The sequence below is a fragment of the Vombatus ursinus genome, unplaced genomic scaffold, assembly GCF_900497805.2.
Source record: "Vombatus ursinus unplaced genomic scaffold, bare-nosed wombat genome assembly UNPS02014773.1, whole genome shotgun sequence".
Classification (NCBI taxonomy): domain Eukaryota; kingdom Metazoa; phylum Chordata; class Mammalia; order Diprotodontia; family Vombatidae; genus Vombatus; species Vombatus ursinus.
Genome location: NW_020954551.1, coordinates 40,238,049 through 40,248,107, shown reverse-complemented (window position 1 = coordinate 40,248,107; position 10,059 = coordinate 40,238,049). Strand labels below are relative to the sequence as shown.

The 10,059-nt window shown below is 45.2% G+C and overlaps 1 protein-coding gene across 1 annotated transcript in view; it reads right to left on the bottom strand.

The window, feature by feature from the left end:
• Window positions 1-1,855: 1,855 nt before the first annotated feature.
• Window positions 1,856-10,059, bottom strand: part of KLF15 (Kruppel like factor 15) — a 24,668-nt gene continuing 16,464 nt past the window's right edge. The window contains exon 3 of the mRNA XM_027863882.1: window positions 1,856-3,864. Coding sequence (XP_027719683.1) covers window positions 3,693-3,864 — 172 coding nt within the window. The 3' untranslated portion in view covers window positions 1,856-3,692. The remainder of the gene's footprint in view (window positions 3,865-10,059) is intronic.

Sequence of the window (10,059 nt, the reverse complement as noted above, 5' to 3'; positions counted from 1 at the left end):
CCTGGGACACTGTCAATGCTCTGATTCTGACTGCTGAACCAAGCAACTGAAATTAAAAATCCATAAATATCTACAGTATTCATATAGCACCTGTTATGTGTCAGACACTGAGGGACACAGAAAAATACTGGATCTGGGCCCTTCCACCAAGGAGCCGACAAGTCAAGGTAGGAAAACAAGTCTCACATAAAGGAAAAGATAGATAATTAGACAGACCAACCTAGTGACCTGGAAAATCAGGAGTCAAGGGGCCTGGGCTTCAGTCTAGTCTCAGCTACTGCTTGTGTGGCCCTGAGCAAATAATTTCTGGGCTTCAGTTTCTTCTATAAAATGGAGGAATTGGAGGGTGGGAGGAAGCCACATGGCTAAGGAACCAAACTCTGAGTCAGGAAGACATGGGGTCAGTTCTTGCTTCAGACGTTTATTATCTGTGTGACCCTGGAAGAGTCACTTTACACTTCCGTGCCTCAGCTTCCTCATCTGTAGAGTGAGGCAGATGAACTTGGTAGTCTTCAAATCTCCTTCTAGCTCCTGATCTATGATCCTATGGTGCCTTGAAGACCTCTAGGTTTCCTTCTAGCACTAACACTCTATGACTCTTTGATACACTTAAGTGCAGAAAAGGGAGGGGTCCAAGGGGCTGGAGCAGCCAAGGAAGTCCTCCTAGAGGGGTTGGAACTTGCAGAATAATAAGTCACATTTCGACAATTCCTTAAAGTTTACAAAATGCTTATCTCACCAAAAAAAAATTCCTATGTAACAAGTCCTGTGGGTATTACTACCCCCATTTTAGAGGTGAGGAAACCCAGGCTTAGAGTTCAAGTACCCTCAAGTTTACCTAGGTTTACATAAGTATCAGCGCCAGGATTCAAACTCAGTTTGCCAGGAGGCAAAAGTCTATTGCTTTTTCCACCACAGCAGTGTTGTTTCTCATTGCTCTGAAAGATGGGTAAAGGTTTGGATAGGCAGAAAAGGTGGAAACAGTGTCCAGAGGTGTCAAACTCATGGCCAATGGGCTGCTCGAAGCCCATGACACTCCCAAATGTGACCCCAACCAGATTAAAATGTAATTGGGAATCCCTAGCTGCAAGGGACCAGTTCCACTGAGAAGCAAACAGCAGGGACTCAAATTTGAAAACATTCCGGTGAGGGGAGAATTGGCTTTCTGTTAACTGACTAATAGTCCAGTGGGGCTGTGTTTTTGTTGGGATGTGTGATGTATTGTGTGTATGTGAATGTAGAGCCGAGAGTCTCCACTCAGGTCATAAAGTTCAGAAAAGATGGTTGGCAAAAATCTCGATTTTGTTCATTTATCTCAATAAAAGCCCACTGGAACTCCAAAAAAAAAAAAAAATGTAATTGGGAAGTGTTTAACCAAATAGAAAGCACAACATAGATAATGTTAATTTGTGATCTTCTAAGTCAATATGAGATCCACTGAGCCCACTGAGATCCATTTCTATTTGAGTTTGATGCCACTAGAATAGACAAAGCTGTGATGATAAAACTGGACAAGGACCTTGTGGGAAACAAGGGGGAGACCAGCCTGGATTGACAAGAAGGGGTGCCCAAGGGAGTAAGAGTTGATCAGGCTGGAGAGGCAGGTTGGGGTCAGATGGCAGAGAGTTTCAAATGTTAGGCTGAGAAGTTTCCATTTTATGGTGTAGCCTCAGGCCCCTTTATCCCCAACAGGGTCTGGCATCCCACTGTATGGAGAAAGAACTTGTCTTGGACTGTTTCATCTACCACTCACTCAAGTTGAAATTCCCAACACAGGGATCTGTTTCCAACTTCACAGCTGAACAAATAAAAAAGGAAATACACAAGCACCCAAAGTATTTAAAATTTCCTTTTTTCTTTTTATTGGCAAAGTAAATATATTTTATGAAGAACAAAAGAAAATATACAGAATTGTAACTTATATACACTGGCTTCATAGATTTTTTTATTTCAAATTTACACAAATTTTGATATGTTATTAAAAGATATTTTATATAGATGCATCTATGTACAGTTTATTTACATACATTCATAGGATGTGAGATAAACCAGTCAATACAAGCTAGTTCATTGTATATTAATTTCTAGAGAACAGAAGGAATGCATCACTAGCGTAAGGTAGTATGGGGCGCTCTTACATACAGCGTGCGCTTCATTTCGATAATGCTCTAATGCTACAATCGCAGTGTTTTATTTGAGATTTGTCTGGGACACAGAGATGAAAGAAAGCCAACTGATAGTTATCTCTGAACAGCAGCGTCTTAGTAAAGATAGCCCCCATCCCATTTTCTCTGACTACTGAGTTTTATTTGATTCTATTATTTCTTACATTAAGACAAACACAGATCTCTCTCTCTCTCTCTCTCATATTCTCTCTCTAATACACACACACACACACACACACACACACACACACACACACAAAACACATAGGCTTGCATGATAAGCACCCATCAACAGGAATCTACAATAATTTGTTTTATTTATTCATTTATTTTTTTTAAAGTTTTCTTCTTACCCACTGAGGCTCAGGGGGCTGCCATACCCAACGTGGGGCTCACCTGGAGAATGTCCTCTTCAGGATGGAGGTGGGCCCATGGGCACCCATGCCACCTTCCCCTACAGGCATGCTCCAGGCATCTCAAACACTACTCTACTGGGCTGCAGACCAGGCTAGGGGACTGGCCGCCTTCGAAAACAAAATCCATGGAAAATAGGATAGCTAGACTATGCAGTGGTAGAGGCAATGTGGGGCAGGTGGAGAGTGCTAGACTTCAGTAGGACCTCCGTTCAAATCCTATCTTAGACATTTATTCAAAGTGTGACCATGGATGAATTACTTCATCTTTGCTTGCCTACTTCCTCATCTGTAAAATGGGGATGGGGATAGCCTAGAAGGGCTTTAGGGTCCCTTCTTGCCCACAATCCATGACCACTAATGAGATATGAAAGAAATGACCTTTGATCTACTTTCACTGATTCCTTCCTGAATTCTTGGCTTCTGTGGGATACATCCTTTGGAAATAGCATTCTGTCAGTTCCAGATGGGGGGAAACAGCTGAAATCTCAACTTTGTTTTTAAAGTTTCCTGAATCAGGACAGATCAAGTAGGAGATACAGGCCCATAAGAAGAAATAGGGGTTTCTGAAAACCTCCTTCCATCCCTCCCCTCCTCCACCAGAGCCCTTGGCAGTGACCATAGGGACACAAAGGACTTGTTTTCGTTTTCCAAAAGGAATTTGCTATATCCAAACTGGACAAATAGGCCCAGCTTAATAAAAACTCACAATGAATAGCCCTGTTTATGAGCAAAGCCCACAGGAATGCCAGAACTGTAATTAACTAGCTACAAGGAGCCCATAAATTTTCCTTGTGCCGAAGAAAACAGCTTAAAATAAAACACTGTAATTTCCGAGGGAAGAAGCAGCAGCAAAGACATGAAAGGGGGAGGGGGGTGAACTTGGGAGTGGGGGGGGGGGGGGAGAAGAGCAGGCATAAAAATAATAACCGCAGAAAAGCTTCATTCTCAAATTCCATTTGGAGGACACTAACATTCATGTGTGGTGGTGTCAGATAACAGCGTTCCCTGTTACGGAGACAAATAAATTATCGCTATAAAAAACGGTGAACAAAGTGCTGGAGTCAGCTGTTCTCGGCCCAAGAGGTGGGAGGAGAGGGCAAGGGGAGGCAGGTCAGTTCACAGAGGAGCGCACGGAGCGGTTGCTCCGGGGGAAGCGATGCACCTTGATATGCTTGGACAAGTGGTCGCTGCGGGCAAACTTCTTTTCGCAGACGGGACATTGATACGGCTTCACGCCCGAATGGGAGCGTCTGTGTCGAGAGAGTTCGTCCGATCGGGAAAATCTGCCCATGTATGGGAAAAGAAGCGAGTGGTTAGAATCTGTGGAGTCGGTGAGCTCAGAACAACGACACTGCTGGGCAAGAAGGAGGCCCTGGAGCTCATCCAGTCCCCCTGTCCTTTGCGTCCCAGAGAAGGAAACTGAGGCTCAAAGAGATGTGGGATGCCCGGGGTCCTACAGTGAGTCAGGCACAACTGGGGCAGAAGGGAGCCAGCCTGCTCGCCTCCTGGACTCTATTCTTGTCACTCCCGCTCTCCCTTATATTTCACTGTCTAATTAGACTAATGCTCTCAACTCTCCTGGCATAGGTGACACGAGATGGGCTGGCTCTTTTTCTTTCGTGTCATCCCACTTCTAGGAGAGGGCTTGGACAGGAAACAACACTATCCATCTGTAGATGGGTCAGGGTCTTCCAGCTGCCCTGGGCCCCAACAGCTCTGGGAGGTTGGCACAGAGATCTTGTTCTCATTTTGAGGAGGGCGAAACTGAGAAGTGAAAGCCTCTTCCCTGCCATGGAAAATGATTAGATATGGCTGGGGATTCCAACTTGACATTTCACAGCATGTGTCGTCCATATCTCATGTCACTCACTTACTCAAAAAACCTTGTTGGGTCGTCACTGGCTAGAAAATCGAGTCTACATTCCTTAACTTTGCATTCAAGGATCTTCAGAATCTGGCCTAATTTTATATTACTCCTCTTTATGCACCCTCCCACCCATACTCCAGCCAAACTAGACAACTCCATATTCCTCAAACATGTATTATACCTTCCTGATTCCATGCCTTTGGCTCATACCATTTCTTAGGCCAGGGATGGGAAACCTGTGGCCTGGAGGCCACATGTGGCCTTCTAGGTTCTTGGGTGCAGCCTTTTGACTGAATCCGAGTTTTACAGAACAAATCCATTTATTAAGGGGGTTTGTTCTATGAAGTTTGGGTTCCATCAAAGGGCCACATTGGAGGACCTAGAGGGCCACATGTGGCCCTAAGGCCACAGATTTCCCATCCCTGCCTTAGGCCTTTCCCCCCAAATTGCTGCCTGTTGAAATTTTATCCTTCAAAGCCCAGCGCCAACCCTACTGCCTCTAGGAGTCTTCCCTGATCCCTTTCCTTTCTCTTGCCAAACTCAATACTGCTGTCTTCCTGCAGGCCTATCTGCAGAGATGCCTTGTATGGCAGACTATTCCTGAAGGTTGCCCTCATTGAACAAAGCCAGAGGGAGGCCAGCTGATATCATGTTTTACTTAAGCCTGAAAGGCCAGAGAGTTAATGGCCTGGGAAGCTTGTTTTGCTGAAAGGGCTAGGTGTCTGACTATGTACGGACCAGTGGGCCAGGTATCCAAAATCCTCTCTTTCTCTCTCTCTCAGCTGTTTACCCAAAGCCATCCAATGAACAAAGTTGTGGCTATTTTTCAAAATTTGGGCACAGAATAGGCAGGGACATGGGTTTGGGGAACAAAACCACTCCTTACAAGTTGAACAATGGGCTTAATTCACACCTAAAACATTTGAAGGTAGACTTTTCAGAGAGATTTCCCCCTGAGTGGAATCATTCCATTTGGGAAGGACATACTGTTTACTAAGAAGAATAAACAGACATCAACTTCAGAAGCCAGTTTGGAAGGAAAGATACCAGAGATTGTTTGACCAAGTGTAGAACAAACAAAACAATGCCAAAAACATCATTTCCAGCAAGAGGAAAGTAATGTGCTCTTGTCCCTGGGCAGTACCTAAGGTGTCTTTGTAAATGCAGCCTCTGAGCCTAGAAAGTCCCTCCCAATCATTACTGCCCCATCTCCTCCTCATCCCAAACTCCAGCTATCCAGTGTGGCCAGTGGGTCATAAGCTGCCTACAAAGATTTCAGATGGGTCCTTGTCATTACCCTGCATGCCCGAAAATCTTGAGTCTCCTCCACTCTCAGCCATGGGCACTTCAGATGTGTCTGGAAGTGAATCAGCTATCAATAGGAGAGGAAAAAAGCAGAGAGTAATAACCCCATTGAAAGCAAACCCCCATTCTAGACTGGAGATCTACACAATGTACTTAGAACAGGAGTTGGGATCACATAGCTTGCTCCCAGGGGCCCACCTGCTTCAAGAAGCCTTCCTTGACTACTCTAGCTTACTCCTAATGTATGTTGGCTATTCAATGTCAAGTTAGAAGGTAACTTGGAACACAGGCTCTGAATGCACAAAAAAAAAAAAAAACCAAAAACATTTGTTGAAGCACTGACTATGGGCAAATCACTGAGAACAAGGAAAATGAGAGGTAGAACTCTTAGAAGACAGAATGCTGGAAACAGACCAACTAAGAACCAAAGAACAATGAACACTGGGGCTGGATTGGACCTTAGAACTTGGCACGTGAGTGCTGAAAGGGACTTCAGAAAGCAGAATGTCAAAGTTAAAAGGGTCTTTAGGGTCTTTAGAACAAAGAACATCAGAGATGCAAGGGTTCTTAGAACACAGAGTATTCGAGCAGAAAGGGCACGAAGACAACAGAACATGGGACCCGGAAGAGCTCTAAAAACACAGCGGGTTAATGCTATAAGAGACTTTCAAACATAGACTGTCCAAAACGGAAGGGCCCTTAGAATGTGAATGGCAGAGCTGGAAAGAACTAAAGTCTAAACCCCTTATGTTAACACAAGGGGAAATTGAGGCTCAAAGATGGGAGCCTCTCTGAATTCATTAGAATTAATGTAGTAGCAGAGTCAAACTGGCATCTCCTCGGATCTCCTACCTCCCTCAGCCAAAGTTTGTTTTGAATGGGAAAAGTGAAACTGAGTTTGCAAATGTCCAATTCTGGCTGACCAGTACTGCAATAAGCAGGCAATGTTCCAACCCTGACCCCTAAACTCTTCTCGGGGTCTCATACCACACCAGCCCCTATCCAGAGAAGTCCTAAATAGAGACCACTTAGGATACAAAAAGAAGCTGGAGGGCAAGGCCAAACAAATGCTGTTCCTCTCTTTAGAAAGGATCCCTGTTGGGGCTGTAGGGGTGTCACATGGCCGAAATGTGTGTGTTACTTGAGCCATGGAAGAAGTGTGAGTTAATATGTTAAAAATACACTGGGTCTCATAACCAAGGTCTTAGTGGAGAGGCAAGAATTTTGCAACACTGTTCCCCAGAGCCCCTGGGGCAGATCGGCTTACTGAGGCCACAGAAATAAAACCCTAGGCATGTTGCTTGTGGACAAAAGGACAATTCCTTAAAGCCAACATGTGGGACTGGGAAAAAGCTGGGCATTCCTGAATCAAGGGACAAAACAAGGTACAGTGGAAAGAATGTTAGACCTGGATTTAAATCCCATCAACCACACTGCCCCCCCAACACTAACTGTGACTTCAATGGTCAGTTTTCTCTTCTTCAAAATGGGTGAGCTGATCCCTGCCCTGCCCTGCCAAAGGAAGGTTGTGAAGATCTTTTGAGATAATAGGTTATGGAAACACTTTGAGAGCAGTCAAGTGCTTTAAAAAAAAAAGTGAGGGGTTGTTTTTATGATCAAGTGTTTTGTTCTAGGTCACACAGCTAATAAGAGGCAGTTGGGTTTCAGATCCCAGTATTCTGACTCCAGGCCAGGCACGCTTTAAAGGAGAAGACAGTCTCACTCTAGGAGCACAGAATGAGTGTCTGCCCTGAAGGCAGCCTTAGAAATAAGCCAATCCTATCTTCTTGATTTAAACATAGGAAACTGAGGCCAGAGAGGTCAATTCCAAAGTCACATATCTACAACAAGAGCCAGATCTAAGAAGATGTCAATTTTCTTTCCACTACCACAACAGAAAAACAGACCTCTTGTAAACCCAGCTAGGGAATGAAGAATTTAGCTAATGTGGGTGCAAGTGTGAGGTAATCTCAGGGAAAGAAGATTAATGAAATGACTCAGGTAACTGGGAAGCTAAAGTATCGCAGCTTCAACACAAGTGAATGTACCCAAGACTAGAATGGGTTGCTAAGACTAGAAACCATGTGCCTATATGTACAGTGAACAGGGGACACTCAGTTCAGAGAAAAGAAGATAAAGGAGACACCCAAAGGGCTATCATGGCACCATGGGAGCCAACTTCTGCTTCTTAGCCCCAAAGGGCAAAGTTAGATTGAAGTTGATTTTTGCTTAATTTAAGGAAGAAGCATGGGAACTGTCCAACAGAAGAATGGGCCTCCTTGGGAGGCCATGAGCTGCCTTTGTTGAGTCAAGGCGGAATGGACACCTGTCAGGGATGCTGCATGTGTGTGAAGGGCTGGGGAGGTCATTTCTGTATTCAGGGAGAACTCAAGGGCCTATAGCTTTACAGCACTTTGCATTTTCCAAAAAACAAAACAAAACAAAACAAAACACCAGCCATGTTCTGGCTACACAATAGAACATATTAGTCACAAAATGGAAGAGGAAGAACAGGTAGGCTGACCTTAAGGATTCTAACAGAGTACTATGCCCCTGGGATGACAGTCCCTTATGTCTGTAGAGTGCTTTTATATGGTTCAAATCCTGGCTCTGACACTTACTCTGAGGGACAAGTGACAGAAGACATCACCAGAGCCTTAGAAAAGTCAGTAGGATCTCCCAAGGTCAAAAGACACATTCATGGCAGGATTGGAATTTGAACCAAGGCCTCAACTGCAAATCAAGCTTTCCCTCCACTCGACTCCCCACACTGGCACCTCTCCCTGACAATTTCAGCAACTTCTTAACGGGGGATCTCGATCACTGTCCCCTCAGCCACACAGGTAAAGGAAGCCACCGGAAGGTCCTTGAGAAGGGGAGTCACAAAAAGAGGTGTGTGAAGAACATTAGCCTGGTAATGCCATTCAAGATATGTTCAGATTCATCGGCAACCTAGGGAGGTTCACTCACAAGAGGGGTGTGACAGACTAGAACACACCCGCCCCCAAGTCCGGGAGAATCTGCTGATATGGGTACGGATAGCAGATAACCATTTCTTAGGGCCAGTCCACAGATGGCAGGCACCACGGCAGCAGGAAGCCTGACCCAACTGCTCCCCAGCGCAAGCCAAATCCTGTCTCTTTAAACCAGTTCACGTGCTCAGGACAGGCAGGCCTGATCCAGGACACCGATCTAATCTTTCCTTCTTAATCTTGATAATCTCACTTTATCTCAGTAAACCCCTTTACCTGACAGGTATCCGGGGGTATCGATTTCTAGAACTTAATGATACGCTGCCTTAGTACATCCAGATGTTTATTCTGCTGACTCATACAACCTTAGATTAGAGGACGGAATCTTGGAGGTTAGGTAATCCCAGCACCATCCAGTGCAGAAGCCCTTCCCATATCGTCCCTGGTTGGCGGCCATTCACCTTCTGCTTCAGTGTTTCCATCAATGGGGATTAGTTCACTGTCCCCCAAGCAGCTCGGTGGAGAGAGCAACGGCCCTGGGTTCAAATCCTACCTCTTACATTTGCTACCTGTATGACCTTCAGTTCTAAATTTCCTCATCTGTACAATGATGGGGTTGGACCAGGTGACCTGCACAGACTTCTAGATCTATGACTGCTCTTTTAGTACTATCAAAAAGGGCTTAGGCTTAAGTCCTGGCTCTGTTGCTAATTATATGATCTTGGGAAGTCACTGGACCTCCAATTTCTATAAAATGAAATCTGCCTCCCTGTAACTCCCACCCCTCTCCCCCATCAGCCCTGTGGAGTCACACAGAACAAGGCTGGATAGACCCTCTTCCACATGGTGCTTTGCCCACCCCACCCCCAAACACACGCAGACATCCCAATTCTCTTCTACAGGCTAAATACTCCAGGATCTTTTCCATCTTTCAAGACCTCTCATCCTCATGGCTACTCTCCTCTGCTTGTGAACCAGTTTCTTAGGGGCCTTTTCCTGACCGGGAGCTGGACATCTCATTCCGGTTTCCTTTTTGCTCATCAAAAGTAAAAATATACCCACATGTAGCACGCCTGCATTTTCTGAAGCAAGATTAGAGGCAAGGGGAAGCAAAGCCTGGAATGGTTTCCATCTAGCTTGGCATCACTCCGGGGACCCAACTCTTCCTGGGGCAAGTTAGACAAGTGGTCAGAGCATGGTACTCATGAGGTCAAGGTCATGACTAGGTTGGCCAGGTGACTTTGGCCTCTCTGTTCACCAGCCTCAGATCACAACAGACCCCAACCAACCATCTAAAAAACTTGGGACACTGATGTTAAAAAGGACCCCATTTA